Here is a 15796-nt window from a genome sequence, read left to right as displayed (position 1 = left end):
GACGTTCAACTGGATTGGTTTGAGTTTCCAAAAGGAGAATGTTTGGTGTCACCGCGCGCTTCGTGGCATTTCTTGGGATTGTTTTGGCCGGTTGCATGAAGAGTTTTGTCATTGTCGGGATCCCACCCGTCTACGAAACCCCATGTCAGTATGCAATGGTGGACGCGATCACGGTGGCAGGACTGAAAAAAGACACCTACCTTTAGTAAAGCGTAAGCCCGGGCCTTGTCGAACGCTGTTGGAAATTCCAGGGTCTGAAGCTGGTCGATTATGGCGTACGCTTCATTGAGCGTCATAGAGGAAAGCGGCCGTCCGCTGGGGCCAAATGGCTGAGATAGGAGCCTCTCACGCTTGTACCTGTGATACCTGACATAACACAGGTAGCCGGCGATCAGCGGCATGAAAACCCCCAATGTGTAGTGGAATGCCATTTCACCATGGAAAGATGCCGTTGTAGTGGTAAAGTTGCAGATTGAGGTCAGACCTCGCGAATGCGTAGTTTTCTCAGACAAATTGATGTGTGGCTTTCAAGCATTTGTTATATATATTATGCCGGTGTGTGGATGTTTATGTGCACAATCTGGATTGATCCACATTGATGTGCCTCTCTCGGCGTGGATTAGAATATCTGCTCGGTCGTATTATCTGCTCGATTACAATATCTCGGCATCCAATGTTCAGTGTAGCCAAGTCTTCCACCCAGGACCCTCGTATCTCGAATACTCTGTGATAAATAGTAAATGCTTCCCGTCTTTGCCATGTATTCCTGGATTGCAAGCCCACAGCAGATAGATTGCTCACTTGTATTTCTGTGACGATATGACAAACCCCAAGTTATTTCCCGAAACTTACTCTTCCCTCCCGTTCAAGGAGATTGTGATCTCTCATGTCCCTGCGACGTCTCCAACCACCACTGAAGTCATTCTTCTAATCTTGAATCGACCGAAGAGATTCAATGTAGTGACAGAGAGTATGCTCGAGGAGATTATTACTGCATATCGGTATTTTGACGCCGATGATCGTGTCAAAGCAATCGTGATAACGGGCGCTGGGCCATCGTTCTGTGTGGGCGCGGATCTTGAGGTCGGCTTTTCCAAACTTGTCAAGAATCTGAAACAAGACCCTTCATCCGTCGAGACCTACCGAGATGGGTAAGCGAATGTCCCAGACCGAAGGACTTCGAGACATACAGCTAAGTGGGTTTAGAGGCGGCCGTGTAACGCTAGCAATCCATAACTGCCGCAAGCCAACGGTCGTAGCTATCAATGGGCCGGCGGTAGGGTTCGGAATAACGATGACTCTCCCTGCCACCATCAGGGTTGCTTATGCAAAGTCGAAAATCAGCTTTGCCTTTGCGCGGCGGGGTCTCTCTATGGAGGCGTGCAGTTCGTATTTTCCTTCCGAGGCTGGTTGGGATGTCGCGAGCCTTGCATCTAGTGTCAACCGGCGCAACACATGCAGCGTCTGACCCACTTCTCAATCAGCTCTTCTCTGAGGTATTGGCAACACCAGAAGCCACTGTTTCTCGGGCACTAGAAATTGCCAAGGAAATCGCAACACATTCATCTATCGTGAGCACGACGGTGATGCACGATCTCATGTATAGAGGACCGCCAACACCGGAAGAGGCCCACTTGTTGGATTCGAAGATTTTCCTTGGAATGCTGCTCTCCAAGGACAGCGAGGAGGGAATAAAGAGCTTTTCGCAAAAGCGGCGTCCAGAGTTCAAGGGCACCATGGAGCAGGATTCGCCCACAGGTTGGCCCTGGTGGAAGGCGATTGACACCTCACCGCAGGCAAAACAGATCGAAAAGCGAAAAGAGACCTAGCTGTAGATACATTCAATCGCCATCGCCAGCTGCCAAAGAGAAAGTTGATCTACCCAAATGGAGAGTCAGAAGGGTCGTCTTTCTGCGGCTTGAAGCCATGCTTTGAAAAGCGCCTTTGGAATGATAAGCGGGATTTCCTAGTTCGAATAAAGAGAACAAGGCATGGGGTAATCAACGCGAAGAGATTCTCGAGATTGTCATACATCCTGGCGCTATCGGGTCTTTGTAGTACAAGAAGTTACCGTCTTAACAGAATAAAATTCGTGGCATCAAGGAAGCCTCGAATGCAGCCTCAACCTCAGTCCGTCTGAATCCTGGCGCCCGACCTAGGAGGACCAATCCGGAGAGCAATTCTAGTCATAGGTCAGAACACGTAAAGGGAGCTTCGTCGAGCGGGCCACCGTCGGGCTACTCACGGTTGAAGAATTTCTGGACATCAAGGCTGTAACGAGGACCTCGCTGGAATGTAGAATTATCAAAGTAATCTATCATCTGTCAGCCCATTTCTAGTCATCTAGTCCAATTGTGTGCATGTCATGGAAGGGATACTGTACCAGTATGATGGTCTGGGTGTCCAAACACGGTGGTGTCTGAGATGTGGAATTCATCACTAGGATGGCAAGGTGTAGGAGTCGAAAGTATAAGGTCGTGGACAGATCCTCCTGGTTGAGGAGTCTTTGCGCTACTATCCATGCCGGATAGTGTATGCACCTGCCGGTAGGACGCGGGGATCTGTGTGCTGGTGTTGTTCAACGCTGGATATAAAGAAGACATATCTAGATCAACGCCTTTGTCTTTCAGATAGCCCTCGACGTCCCTACAATCAAACCACTGACCACCATAACCAAAAATTTCGAGATACCTCTCACGATCCTGGCCTGATGTGTTGCCGTCCTCGGGTTCAGCGGCTGCCAGAATGCCCAGCACTCGTCGGGGAAGTCTCGTATTTGAGGGTAACACGGGGTTTCCCGATTTGTCGACAGTTGGAAAATGCGTTCCAGCGCCGCCAATGCCATAAAATGGAAGAGAACGAATCTCCAGGGGGTCATTGATCCCACCGTCAAGGAGCCTCCGAAAGTAAGGGGACATCTTTGCCTTGTCCTGTATGCAGGGAACTAATCTGAACATGCGATAAACTGCGGTTGGATCGGACCTTGGATCCTCAAACATCTGGAATGTGTGTTCCAGGCAAAAGCGCTGTAACCGTCGGGAGAAGGTTCTTTCCTGAAAGCAATAGCTATACTTTGTATTTGACCCAAATGCGGGAGGAATGGCTTGCTGAAGCGGAAAAGTACAGGGTGTTTCTACCACTTGCTCGTTCACGAGGCATGATGTTTGAGCTGAATGGGATCGTGCCCTATGGCTTTGCTTGCCCAGTATCTCGACGGACCCATTTGAATGTCCGTGGGATGGTCCGGCTCCAAGTCGGTAGCCAAATACAGAGTCCAGCGATGATACTGACTATGCATCACTCCCATCATTTGCATGGTTTATCGAGCTTTGGGATATTTTCAAGGACCTCGAACGTTGAGAGCGATGAGCGAGAAGATTTTCGATCTTGTTCATGTGCGTCACGAGGGTCGAATGGGTTGTGCTGAGCTCTGATTTGTGGATAATATCTTGAACGGCATCAAGGGCTTCGGCAACCTTGTCAATCTGGGATTCAAGCTCAGTTACACGTGCTCTCGTGCTTTGAAGAAGAGATTCTTTCTTCTGTCGATACTTTTGCTGAGCACGTCGAAGCTGTCCCCGACGATCCTGTGCTAGACATCAGATTGCACCATGGCAAAGGGTACTGATCATCAGTGTCCTTACCGCTGATAGAACTGCTGCGCCAGGCTCATCAAGCCGAGCCCTACCGGCGCTCCTTCTCGCGGCGCGCAATGGGTGTTTTGACGTTCTTACTTTATCTGATTTTTCAACGATGTCTGACTTCTCCGCAGCATCCATGGCTGCTGTTGAATTGAGTCTATCAAAGGTTTAAGGCCAGCCCGTCCTATAGTAGCCTTGACAGGCCAACCCAAAGGGATCTGTGGGGTTTGTTTATGGAATGTAAGGGTGTTGTTTGACAGGCTGCTCAGTGGCTACTCGTTCGCAAAAGATTGTGGTTGCAGCCGGGAGAAGAGAATGAGATTGTTTCAGATCCAAGCGCAAGCGCTGATTGGTCATCTCGGCGCTGAAGCGTGTACCAATAAAATGCCCCAGAGGGTCATTTTGTCTTTTCCTCCGGAAAAGGTTTAGCGTTGTGCGTAAACGCCGCAGGCGCCGAGCCAGGGGTCTGAGAAACTGCTCCGCTTATAGGTACGTCAGATCACGCAGGCCACAGTGGCAGTCGGGAAAAAGTATCTCCGAGCGTCATCTGTAGCTCCAGCCCTAAAGTCATGTATCTGAGGACAAGTTATCACGGACTAGCACAATCCTTGAGTAAAATCGATGGTGGCCAAATGTCGGGTCAGTCGACAAGGTTACCACCCTACGCACTCCCTCATGTCAGGCGACACTCGGAAAGGACAAGAGAGTCGACTACATTTTCCACTTAGAGTCTTTAGGACGATCTGGGAACACGAACTGAGGTACACTGGTGGTTAGATGTGAAAGCATCCATGCCATCGAGAACGCTGAGAGCAGTGTTATTATCCACTAGTCATCAGCACTATCTGACTTTGATACTGATGAACAGTGGGCAAGCGTGTTATTTAATATACTACGGAGTACATACAGTACGAGTACTTCCGATAACCTCCGCATCCTCATTTTGCGGGGAATGTACCGCCGTCAACACTGCCGAGCGCCATTTCGCCGAATCACCACCTCGCTCCCATCTACCAAGGGCTGTAGCTGTCCAACAATGGCATATATAGAACGGCTATCACAGCTAGTTTCTCTCCCCGGTGACATTTTTGGCTTCTTCCATGTCTCTGAGCTAGAGACACGAACCACAATATCTTGCTCAAAATGGCGAGACGCGCCGCATCGTCCTCTACAGAGGGATATTTCCACAAGCTCCCTGTCGTTCCGCAACTATTTACGTATTCCAAGGAGATTGGATCAGCTTCGAAAGCCTCTGACGATGCCGTTTTTGAGAGAATCCTTCGGCTTTACATACCCAGAGACGCGCAGGATGAGGTTTTCTCGTCAATTGACGAGCTCAGTTCCACAGCCATTCATCCCTCGACTCGCCGACTCACCGTCGATTGTGAGACCAATCCGCCGAGATTGATCCCGCTCAACACGTTTGGTGAGATCAACAAGGTCGATCCACTGTGGACAGGAGAAGGATGGCGACGCTTGAAAGAGATTGGTGTCTCAAACGGGATGGTCACCCGAGGCTACCAGTCGCTAGGTGATGAAAAGCCAACGACGTGGAATCGGCGAGTGCACCAGTTTGGATTGGGGCACGTGTGGGTTGGCCACGATGCCCTGGTCACATGCCCAGCGTCAATGACTGACGGCGCCGCCAAACTCATCCAGCGCCATCTCCAAGACGAGGATGGGAATCAGCCAGGCCTTCGAAGAACCCTGACTGAAGTGTATAGCCGCCTCATCTCCTCCGACCCCACCTACGCTTGGACATCAGGGCAATGGATGACAGAACGGACGGGGGGAAGCAATGTTAGAGACACCGAAAGCGTGGCTTCAAGACTCAGCCCTACCGAACTAGAGGCGGACAACAGAAATGGCCGCCACCTCGATGCTCATGGGATGCCCTTGGGGCCATGGAAGATTGACGGGTTCAAATGGTTCAGCAGCGCCACGGATTCCGACATGGCGTTACTCCTCGCCCAGACCGACAAAGGCCTGAGCTGTTTCTATGCACCGGTACGTCGTAGCTCCGGAGGTTCGACGCTCAGCCAGAACGAGCTCAACGGCGTCCGAATCCAGAGACTGAAAAATAAGCTCGGTACTAGAGGTCTACCGACTGCCGAACTTGAGCTTAAGGGCATGCGTGGCTGGCTGATCGGGCAGGAAGGCAAAGGCGTCAAAGAGATCGCTGTTATCTTGAACTTGACTCGGCTGTACACTGCAACTGGTGGCGTAGGTTATTGGGCAGGATCCCTGTCTGTTAGCCGGGCGTTCACCCGGACCCGGTCCATTGCCCACGGGTTGCTTCAGGACAATGCCGTCCATCTTCGTTGGATGGCTGGTGAGACAGTCAAGTACTGGGCTCACATGCATGCATGCTTCTTTCAAGTCGCCTTGCTTGGTGCCACCGAGCAACCCTCAATCATGCAGAACACCAGGGCACAAGGCCTATTCCCACCGCAAGCTACGGATGTGGAAGATCTTCTACGGTTCCTCACGCCAGTCTTCAAAGCACGAACCTCTCTCGAATCGGTCCTGGGTGTCCGAGAGTGTATGGAGAGTTTAGGCGGAGTGGGATACTGCGAAAATTACGAAGATGGTGGGACTATGAATCTGAGCCGGCTCTTTCGAGATGCCAATGCGGGTCCTATATGGGAAGGGACAGTCAGTATAATGGCCGAGGATGCTCTTCGGGTGATCAACGACAAAAGGCTGGGAGGCGGCGACGTTTTGCAAAACGTATACGCAAAATGGGTTAGGGATGTGCTGCGGCAGGTCGAGAGCAGCGGAGCGTTTAGGCCGGAGGCGGCCGTCGTCAACACGAGACTAGAGGCATTGATCCAATTGTGTCGAGAAGTGCATGGTTCCCAGTTGCAATATGAGGGCAGGGTCATCCTGGAGCATATCGAAGCCATTACGTGTGCTGTCGTCCTCCTGTTTGACGCAAGTTTGGACAAGGACGAAGTGGCTGACGAGATTGCCAAACGTTGGACTTGGAGCATCGCCCTCCCCAGCTCCGGTGTTCGACCGAAGCAGGACTGGAGAGCTCGAGTAGCATTGGATAAGAGGATCTTTCTGGGATCGGACGCCGTATTGTCGCCCGAAGCAAGAGCAAAGCTGTAGGTGCGGGTACGAGCATGACACCACTAGTTATAAGCCATACGTTAGTATGAAACCTTTCCAGAAACACACCTACCTGGACTTCTCCAGAATGCAGCACACCAGCAATACAGAACTGGACCTGTCCAGCTAGTTGTCCCGCCGTCATCTGGCCGATGACTTGACCCGCCTGGGTTCCGTTTCGAGGCAGAGCTGGTAAAGATCGGACTTCGCTTTCTGAAGATTCACTTCCAGTGGTAACAACCTTTCGAAATGTACAGTAAGCGGCACTTATCACACGTTGGTGGCATACAAGTCACGTCCCAGCTTCGGAGAAAGACTTGTTCTGATCACGTAATGAGGCCGACAATCTCCGGTCACGGGTGCCGATAGTCGTGCTTGTTTGCCGAAGAACAGTTTAAGTTGGAGAACGCCCTTCAGCGAGTTTCGAGAGAACCAGGCCTGTTTAGAGATCCAGAAGCCAAAGTTGGTTGGGCTGTCCGACCAATAGGCAACATGAGGCGCGATTACTCCCGTCTCCATTGGGGGAAGAGAGGCGAACAGTTGATGCTTATCATGGCAAGTCGATATGTCGTTGACTAAGTTAACCAAAAAGTGGCACTGGCATGTAAGTATGATCGACAGACGACATGAGAAAGGGTGAGCGAGCATCAAGATTTGAATCCAGCTCGGGAGCAATGCGTATAGAGCTGTTGTGAGAAAATCGTGGACTCAATCTTCTGTGGGTGAACTCATGGAGTTCAGAAGAGAGTTCTCGTGACGACACAATCCAGCCCGCCTGCACAATAGTTCGTGGCCAGTTGTTCATCGCCCGAAATTGAGATTGCTATCGTGTTTTAACTTGGTTCTTCATAGTTTCGGGCTCCCAGAACTCGAAACATTCTTCACCGGTCCGAGGAAGATCTTCCTGTCCATGTATTGCTCTTGCTGCAGATCGCTCTCCCCTCGATCGAGCCGAGGACTCAGTGAGACCTCAGTGCGTACCCACCTTGTTGCGACTGCTATCGCTACATCGTCTGCGTCCAGAGATGCGTCATACAACAATAAACACGCTGTCATAACCACATCGAGATGCTCCAAGATCTCCCTGCCCCTCCAATGAAGGGTCTCCTTGTCCACACCGGTTATCGAAGCTGTAAAAAAGTTCCATCTTTCAGATACCGTAGCGCATTGTTCCGGAAACATTTCTTGACAACGGCTGAGGACATTCTGGACCCAAGGTCGTAGAACATTTTCCAAAACGTTTCCATGCCCTAAGCGTTTGTCCATCAAGACCCTGACAACGTCCTCAGCCATGACACTAGTAGTTCCTTCCCATATACTGCCGACAGCCGAGTCGCGCCACACCCGTGCGAGGTTCAAAGTCCCGCCATTTTCGTTATTTTCGCAATATCCAACGCCTCCCAGGCTCTCCATGCAGGCGCGGATACCGGACACACTCTTGAGACACACTTGGCCCTTGGCCAAGGGTGTGAGCAGTCGCAGCAACGCCGTGATAGCGACAGGATCATCTGGAATCAACGCTTGAGCATGAGTTCCTTGTACTCCAGTGGCCCAGCCTTGCTGGTCTGCACCTAGCAGAGCAACGCCAAAATAGGCCAAATGTACCGCTCCCCAGTACTTCACTGTCTCTCCCGCCATCCAGCGAAGGTGTTGAGCATTGTCCTGTAAAAGACCACCACGGACCTTGCGCACCTTGGAATATGCCCGACACACAGCTAAGCCATGAGACCAGTAGCCCGCGTTGCGTACCGCGTTGTGCATTCTTGTTATGTTGATTAAACCAGCGATTTCCCTGACTCCCTTTCCTTCTTCGCCAATCAACCAGGCACGCATTCCTCGGAGCTCCAGCTCAGCAGTGGGTAAAGCTTTCGTGCCTACCTTGTTCTTCAGTCGCTGAATGCGCACGCCGTTCAGTTCAGAGGCTGTTGACTCTGAGCTTGAGCCAATTCTACGCCGAGTCGGCGCATAGAACATGCTAATTCCTTTTTCCGTACGCGCCAGCAGCATGGCCATATTGGAGTCGGTAGCACTACTAAACCATTTGAATCCGTCGACTCGCCAGGGTCCAAGAGGCATTCCATTGGCATCGCAATCTCGGTGGGATTCGGTATCCAAGGCCAACTCCTCCCGCGTCAGCTTTCTTGCAACGGTCTCGGTCCCGCTTACATCACTGCCGCCGCTCCGCTCCGTCATCCATTGGCCGCTTGTCCAAGCACGGTCTGGCTCATTCGAGGTAAGTCTGTTGAATGCTTCGGCAAGCACTTTCCCACGACCAGGCTGATCCCCATCGTCGTCCTTAAGATGCTTCGACAAGAGCGTCGCCGCTCCGTCAGTCATCGACATAGGGCACAGGGTCACTACAGAAGTCGTCGCCCAAACATGAACCTTTCCAAACTGGTGCACTCGACGATTCCATGAAACGGGTCCGGGTGTATATGCGGTGGACACCAACCCCTCTTCAACACCAATTGCTTTCAGGGCTTTCCACCCACCAGTGGTCCAGAGCGAGTCTGATCGGTTCTCATCTCCGAACGTGTTGAGTGGGCGGAGTACAGGTTGATTGATTTCAGCGTCGACCGAGTGGCTGAGAACCGAGGGATGGATAGCCCTGCGCGAGAAGTCATGGATGGAGCGCATTGCCGGCCCTGCATTACCAGGCAGGTAGATGGACAGGATACGTGCGAACACTGCATCATCCGAGAGCCTCTTATGGTTGTTCCATTCGGAGTCATTTGCGTTTGGGAGACCACTCGAAGCCGAATACCGCGGTGGAAGGACTGGGAATGTCTGGAAAAACCCAGCGGTTGATGAGGAAGGCTGAAGTCGACTTTCTGCCATGTTTTGAGGCACAATTGTTCAGGACTAATTGATTGATCATGTTCAATCGATTCGACAAGTGCTGTCAACTAACCGGTGTGCAATAAGTACGAGGCAGGTTGGTAAAGGTTCAAAGAACGGAGAACTAGGGAGGGTAACGGACAGTCTCGGAGTAAGCACCTCGACGTGACGAAGCAATCCTGGTGTCAAGCCCGGTAGAGGGCTTGTGGGGGAACCGAGGAACTCCGAGCTTGGGGATCGCCTGGTACGTGTGCCTCCTCCGGAATTCAAGAAATTCTACAGGTCGTGGGAAAGGGCGATCAGGGCGATCTCAGAGACTCATCGCAGTGTTCTCCACCACCAGGCACCGCCAAGGGCTCTCCGCATTCCAAACGCCCCCCCCAATCTTTTCTCGGTTGAAAAAGAGACAGCTCAATCTACCTCGAGAACTAACAAACGTGATCCGAAGACCCCCATGGTTTCTACTTATCGTGGTAATCACACCTCTCCCTGACCCAAAGCTGTCGTGCTGGTGATTTCTCGTAAAATGTCACAGGCTTCCAAAATCAATGGAGCATGTATCATTTGCCGGAAACGAAAGGTCAAATGTGACCTGACACAGGTCGGCCAACCCTGCACGAATTGTCGGTCGGGCGAATACGATTGCTTGTAAGTCCATTTTATCTTATGTTACTCCTGACTTATTCTCAAGCACAAAAGCGCTAGCGGAGACTCTGGCCAGGTTGGCCATTTCTGCTTTGATTTTCTGGCACCCAGAATACCGTTCCAATGACAGGACCCCTCTGATACTGATTGATCTGTGGCTAGACCGCACCGGAGAAAACGGAGGCGATATACCGTCACCGACTCCCCCGATGACTCTGCCAATGTCACGCAACAAGGTCAGGTAGCGGAGCACAACGAATCTATGGGCCCTCCACGCTCGTCTCTGCCTGTGGTCACGGGCTCGGAGCAGATTGCTATCGTCGTCGATGACTCTGATCAGCGCACCTCCCCAGTTTTTGGAGACTCCTCGACCGCCGAGTACAGCTACGTTGGCCGATGCGAATATCTAGGCGGCCAAATTCACTTTACGGAAGACCTGACTCGTCGTCCGTCTCGCTCTCGTCCCGATGTTTCATCGCATGACTCTGACCTCCATTTTCTTCAGATTCAGCATGCGCTGGATTTGCCCCCGCGGCCGGTCAGAGCAGCTTTGGTCTCTGCCTTTATGGAGCGATGCCATCCATGGACACCCATCGTCGAGCTCAGCTGGGTCAATGAGCCCAATCATCGCCACGACTCCTTGTTGCTTCAGCAGTCCGTCTTTCTGGCGGGCAGCAGAGTTCTCAATAGTCCCTTGATGTATGCCTCATCTCAGGAGTACTATGCGAGAGCACGGACATTGTTCTTTCATGGCCATCCTCGCAACACGTTGTTGTCGATTGTCGCAACGTGCCTATTACAGTGGTGGAATCCTACAGGGCCGGAGACCATTTCAACAGACACGAGCAGTTTTTGGACTCGGATCGGTATCGAGCTCGCTCACCAGATGGGACTCCATCTTGAGCCTAAAGACCAGCCTCACAAGGGCTTCAGAAGGAGGCTATGGTGGACGCTTGTGGTAAGCTCACACCCCCCGCCATGTTATGTTTATATGTTGACACAAAACATCATAGACCCGCGATAACATAGTCTCCGTCGGTGTTGGGCGTCCGCGGACGATAAACCTGGATGATTCGACTGTCAACCCACCCTCGATCAATGACTTCCAGGTCGTGGACACCAATGCGCACCTCTTTGTTGCCCACGTCAGCATTTGTCGCCAGATGGGTGACCTCGCTGAGGCGCACCGGAGACGACTTCTCACTGATGCGCGAAGACAGTCATTTGAGAACTCTTTGTTCTGCTGGATCCATCAACTTCCACCGAGCTTGAAAGTTTCTCACGAACAGCCGTCGAAAGTCTTGTCAGCTTATAGCCTCGAAAAGTTTCAACTGCACATCTGCTATTTCGTGTCCTTGTTGATTTTATACAAGGGTACAAGGGTTAATACGCCTGAGTCCACGGCGGCACTGATGGCGGCCTCTTTCATCGCCGGGATGTTGGAAGAAATAATGGCCAGGGATGAGATTCGCTACCTTAGTCCAATCTTCCCATTCTACGCGCTTGCTGCCGGTCTGACCGGGTTGACGGGCTACCGCTATACCGAGTTACGTACGAAGACTGAAGACGACTTTGCTGTCATCAAGGCTGTACTCGGACACCTAGGTCACCGGTGGCAATCTGCTAACGGAGTGTCGTGTGCACTCTTGAGGGTGAGAGAGATGGTCCGGGGACAGTCTACGCTTGACTACGCGCCAGTGCCGCTAACGCCCAGCTTGTGCCGCTTTTTCGAGGCTTTCAGTCCAGACCTCTGTCGTTGTTGGCATTTCCAGAGTACCCGGCCCATAGTGTCGTCTTCTGATACCAATCGAGATTCGCAGGACAATGCAAGGCTCCCACATATAATTCTTCCACGGGAGGAGCCAGTGGTGACCCAAACCCAGACCTTAATCTCAGACCAGGTTGACTTGCAGCGTAGCATACACGATGAAGATCTACCTCTATTCAATGATACCGCTCTCGGAACCGATGCCGCGTGGTTGTTCGATGACGCGTTCTTCACTGAGAACTCGGTTCTGAGCTGATCGATAAGTTTCGCCAAGCAGAAACTTGATCTGAGAAGCGGAACGGTGTCTATAGATCTATAGATGCGGGCTACAATTTTGCACTGCTGGACTCGGACTCCACGAATCGAAACTTCTCGAACCACGACAAGCTGCCTGGGTTCTGCACCGTTGAACTCGGGACCACCTTCTCTCCATTCAAGATCTTCTTGACAGCCGTTTCCACCTTCTTGCCGTTTACCGTGACTGGGATGTCTGGAGCTGCAAGGACAAATTTAGGAACGTGTCGCGGCGATAGACCTTCCCGGATGGCTGATCTTATCTGCGTCCGCAGAGCTTCATCGAGGAGAATACCTGGTTTCATGACCAAGAACAAGAACACCTGCTCATCTGGATCATTCCGCCTGCGTCGGCCCACGCAGAGACTGTTTGAAATGTAGTTCGTGAAGGGGGGCGCTTCAATGATGGCATAAATCTCGCCACTTCCAAATCGGATGCCCGAAGGGTCTGTAATTACTGTTAGAGAAGCGGTTCAGCTGACAACGCAATAAAAGAACAACATACTCAGAACGCCATCACTTCTGCCATGCATAACGTAACCACCAGTTTGCGGATTTTGACTCAGCCAGTCATGCACAGCCCAGCAATCAATGTGCGGGAACCGCTCGAAATAGGCGGCCCTGTAGATCTTACCGCCAACATCACCCCAGAAGAAACAGGGCATACTGGGAAATGGCTTTCTAATCACCATCTCTCCGGCCTCTCCACTGGCAGCCTTGGATTCACCGGTGTCTGGATCTAGAATGTCCACATCCATCCCCAAGGCCGCAATCTGGATCTCGCCAACATACACTGGCGCGCACGTGTCTAGTGCCAGAACAGATGTCGCCGTCTCTGTCCCGCCGGCGACATTGCATATCTGTGCCTTCGGAGGCATGGATCGATAGAACCACCGGTATTGTTCTCCCGACAACGGAGCGCCAGTACAGTAGACGGTTTTCAGGCTTGAGAGATCAAATTCCAGCTTGGGAATGGTGTTTGATAGCTCAACCTCGAGCAATAAGCGCGGAGAGACTCCCAGATATGTGACCCGATATTTCTCACATATGCGGAAAAGCTGTTTGGCATCAGGGTATAATGGGCTGCCATTGTAGACCAGAAGAGTCCCCCCTGATGAGAGATGACTGCACATTGTGTAAAACACCACCCAGGAAGTGCTGGAGTACTGTAAGATGACGTCTCGATAGGACAGGTTGTTGTGGACGACTGAAATTTTCTTGTGCTGCAGAATCAGGCCGTGTTGATGGACAATACATTTGGGAGCTCCGGTAGTACCCGAAGAGTAACAAATCATCAGGGGATGATTGAACGGCACTCTTTCAAACCTCAACTCGTCGGCAGGACTCGCTTTACTCCAGAATTGGTCGATACTCGGCCAGTCGGGTGGGGAGTCCGCGATCGGGACGACATACACCGCCGGTCGTTCCTTCAAGCGAGAAACGATTGTCTTGAGTTTTTCTGCCGTTGACAACACCTTCCCCTTGTACAGGACGTGGCTGTCGACGAACAGTATCTTGGGTGTGACCTGGTCGAGTCTAGAAACGCAACCCTCGACGCCAATCTCGGGGCTGATCGAGGTAAAGATAGCCCCCATGGCTGCGGCTGCGTAGAACAGGGTGACAGCACATCCTGATGTTGCAACTATCGCACCGACTCGATCGCCGGCTACGACACCGCTGCGCTTGAGGGCACTTACAGTCTTTCGGACGTCCTCCCGGAAGGTCTGCCATGTAACGTACCGCGCTGCATTCTGTTGGACAAAATGGTCCTCTCTGACCTCAATCAACGCCATGTCGTTAGATTGACGATCGGCGCAAAATACGTTCTCGCTATAGTTCAGACGAACATCTGGGAAAAATCGTGGGATGCTGCTCATCGAACTTGTGTCTTCATATGCTTTCCGTGTCCCCTGGGGCAGGGCAGGGACCAGGTCCAGGTAAGTATACAGGTCGATCCAGAAGTCGTGCGGCTTAGTGGTCGACCAACGTTGCAGCTCTCTCGTATTTCTGAACTTCGTCTTGAACTTGTCGTTGACATGATGCCTGTATTTCGCCAGCTCTGTTGTTTCTGGATTATCGGGCCGCCAGACGACCTCTGGAGTTTCGATCTTTGAAGAAGCCATTGAAAAACGGACTCTCATGCAATTATGCCAGAAAGTTACCCTCGAAGAGTGGCATTGAAGTTTAGGAAAAGGACGATTAAAAAGTTACTTCGGAAGCAGACGAGCAAACACGTAGTACCGGAGATCTTCGGCCTACTACAAGATGTCTGGTAGTATTTCTCCGCAGCTCAGATGAACTCTTAACCGAACTGGGCCGTTGCCATTGGAGGTGAAGGCTCGGAAAGCTTCCGGTCTTTTCACCTATGCCTACCCAGAAGGTGATGTGAATGTCTTTGCACTCACCATTTTCTGGCTACCGACCAGCCTTGTTAGGTTCTCGGACGTCCCAACCCAGCTTCACATTCGACCAATTTCCTCCCAGTGTCTTGCCCAGGTCGATGGAAAAAGGGACCGTTAAGCACTCCCACAACCAGCAATTGGACGGGCACCGAGAGCGCCCAATGAGCCGAGGATCGTGCTGCATGCGCCGCGTATTTCATGTCCTAAATTCCGAGGCTGTTTGTTTGTAGATAAGGGTCCCGGAGAAATTTGTCATGACTCGGAGGCGCCTGGGGTGGTAGTCAGACTACGTAGGATACGAAGAGTTGTACTGTCTTGTACGAGTATCAGGCCCTCGCTGACTGAGACAGTCACGTGCATTTGCTCATCCAGATCTGTAACTCAATGGAGGAACATGGTGAATTCTGTACTTTACCGAGTATATCCTCGAGTAATTTACAGGGGCCTACCGGCGCTGGTCCAAAGGCCTTCGGCTGAAGACTAGCGTGACGGTCATTACATCGCCTTGGCAACCCTGTCAGTCACAGATCTCGACATGTCTTGGCGCAAGAATTGTCACTAGGTCACGTGAAGGGTGTTTCCGTACGAGGTACTTCTCGACTTGCCGTTGTCAGGTGGTTTGTGGTTGCGACTTCAACCCACGATTCTCTCCATCTTCATCTGTGAGGATTATGCGCAATGTCTTCTCTCAACAACGTAGCTTACTCGGGCGAAGCATTATTGAGATCCCCCCGTGCACCGCACTTCAGCCTTGCGCTTGGACGGATGCGCGTTGTTGTCCTCCTTCGTGCGAGTCATATGTGAGGCTGCGGTCTATGTTAGGGGTCCTAGTGTAAGAGAAGCCCGCGGAGGCTGTCAGATAGGTCGATAGAAGGAATAAACCCATTTGGGATGCGCCCAGCCCTTGGCTAGTTTACCCTGTTTTCAGGCTATGGCATAACAAAAGAAACGTATCTGCTACGTAGGATACTACACTTTATCAATAGATGTGTCAAGATTCAAGGCGGGGTAGGAAGAAAGAAGTATTCGTGCTGAGAGCATTGAACTACGGCAGAGAGCTGTGACGCTTTGGATGAGTCGACGAAGATCCAGGG

The 15796-nt window shown here is 51.7% G+C and overlaps 6 protein-coding genes across 6 annotated transcripts; 3 read left to right on the top strand and 3 right to left on the bottom strand.

The window, feature by feature from the left end:
* Positions 1-819: 819 nt before the first annotated feature.
* AYO21_02260 (hypothetical protein) lies at positions 820-1829 on the top strand (the record flags this gene model as incomplete). Its single annotated transcript, XM_022652240.1, has 3 exons — positions 820-1151; positions 1207-1385; positions 1438-1829. 3 exons carry the CDS (start codon positions 820-822, stop codon positions 1827-1829), a joined length of 903 nt encoding a protein of 300 aa, XP_022515626.1.
* A 246-nt stretch (positions 1830-2075) lies between these two features.
* On the bottom strand, positions 2076-2918 carry AYO21_02259 (hypothetical protein; the record flags this gene model as incomplete). The annotated part of the gene is made up of 3 exons (XM_022652239.1): positions 2076-2182; positions 2246-2314; positions 2384-2918. 3 exons carry the CDS (start codon positions 2916-2918, stop codon positions 2076-2078), a joined length of 711 nt encoding a protein of 236 aa, XP_022515625.1.
* Positions 2919-4784: 1866 nt separating this feature from the next.
* Positions 4785-6755, top strand: AYO21_02258 (hypothetical protein; the record flags this gene model as incomplete). The annotated part of the gene is made up of 1 exon (XM_022652238.1): positions 4785-6755. The coding sequence occupies one exon, from the start codon at positions 4785-4787 to the stop codon at positions 6753-6755; it is 1971 nt and encodes a 656-aa protein (XP_022515624.1).
* An 846-nt stretch (positions 6756-7601) lies between these two features.
* On the bottom strand, positions 7602-9593 carry AYO21_02257 (hypothetical protein; the record flags this gene model as incomplete). The annotated part of the gene is made up of 1 exon (XM_022652237.1): positions 7602-9593. One exon carries the CDS (start codon positions 9591-9593, stop codon positions 7602-7604), a length of 1992 nt encoding a protein of 663 aa, XP_022515623.1.
* Positions 9594-10119: 526 nt separating this feature from the next.
* Positions 10120-12262, top strand: AYO21_02256 (hypothetical protein; the record flags this gene model as incomplete). Its single annotated transcript, XM_022652236.1, has 3 exons — positions 10120-10241; positions 10401-11196; positions 11252-12262. The coding sequence occupies 3 exons, from the start codon at positions 10120-10122 to the stop codon at positions 12260-12262; spliced, it is 1929 nt and encodes a 642-aa protein (XP_022515622.1).
* Positions 12263-12332: 70 nt separating this feature from the next.
* AYO21_02255 (acetoacetate-CoA ligase) lies at positions 12333-14423 on the bottom strand (the record flags this gene model as incomplete). Its single annotated transcript, XM_022652235.1, has 2 exons — positions 12333-12748; positions 12806-14423. The coding sequence occupies 2 exons, from the start codon at positions 14421-14423 to the stop codon at positions 12333-12335; spliced, it is 2034 nt and encodes a 677-aa protein (XP_022515621.1).
* Positions 14424-15796: the final 1373 nt, after the last annotated feature.

Source organism: Fonsecaea monophora, assembly GCF_001642475.1.
Source record: "Fonsecaea monophora strain CBS 269.37 chromosome Unknown Scaff9, whole genome shotgun sequence".
Classification (NCBI taxonomy): Eukaryota; Fungi; Ascomycota; class Eurotiomycetes; order Chaetothyriales; family Herpotrichiellaceae; genus Fonsecaea; species Fonsecaea monophora.
This window is presented reverse-complemented; position numbering and strand designations above follow the sequence as displayed.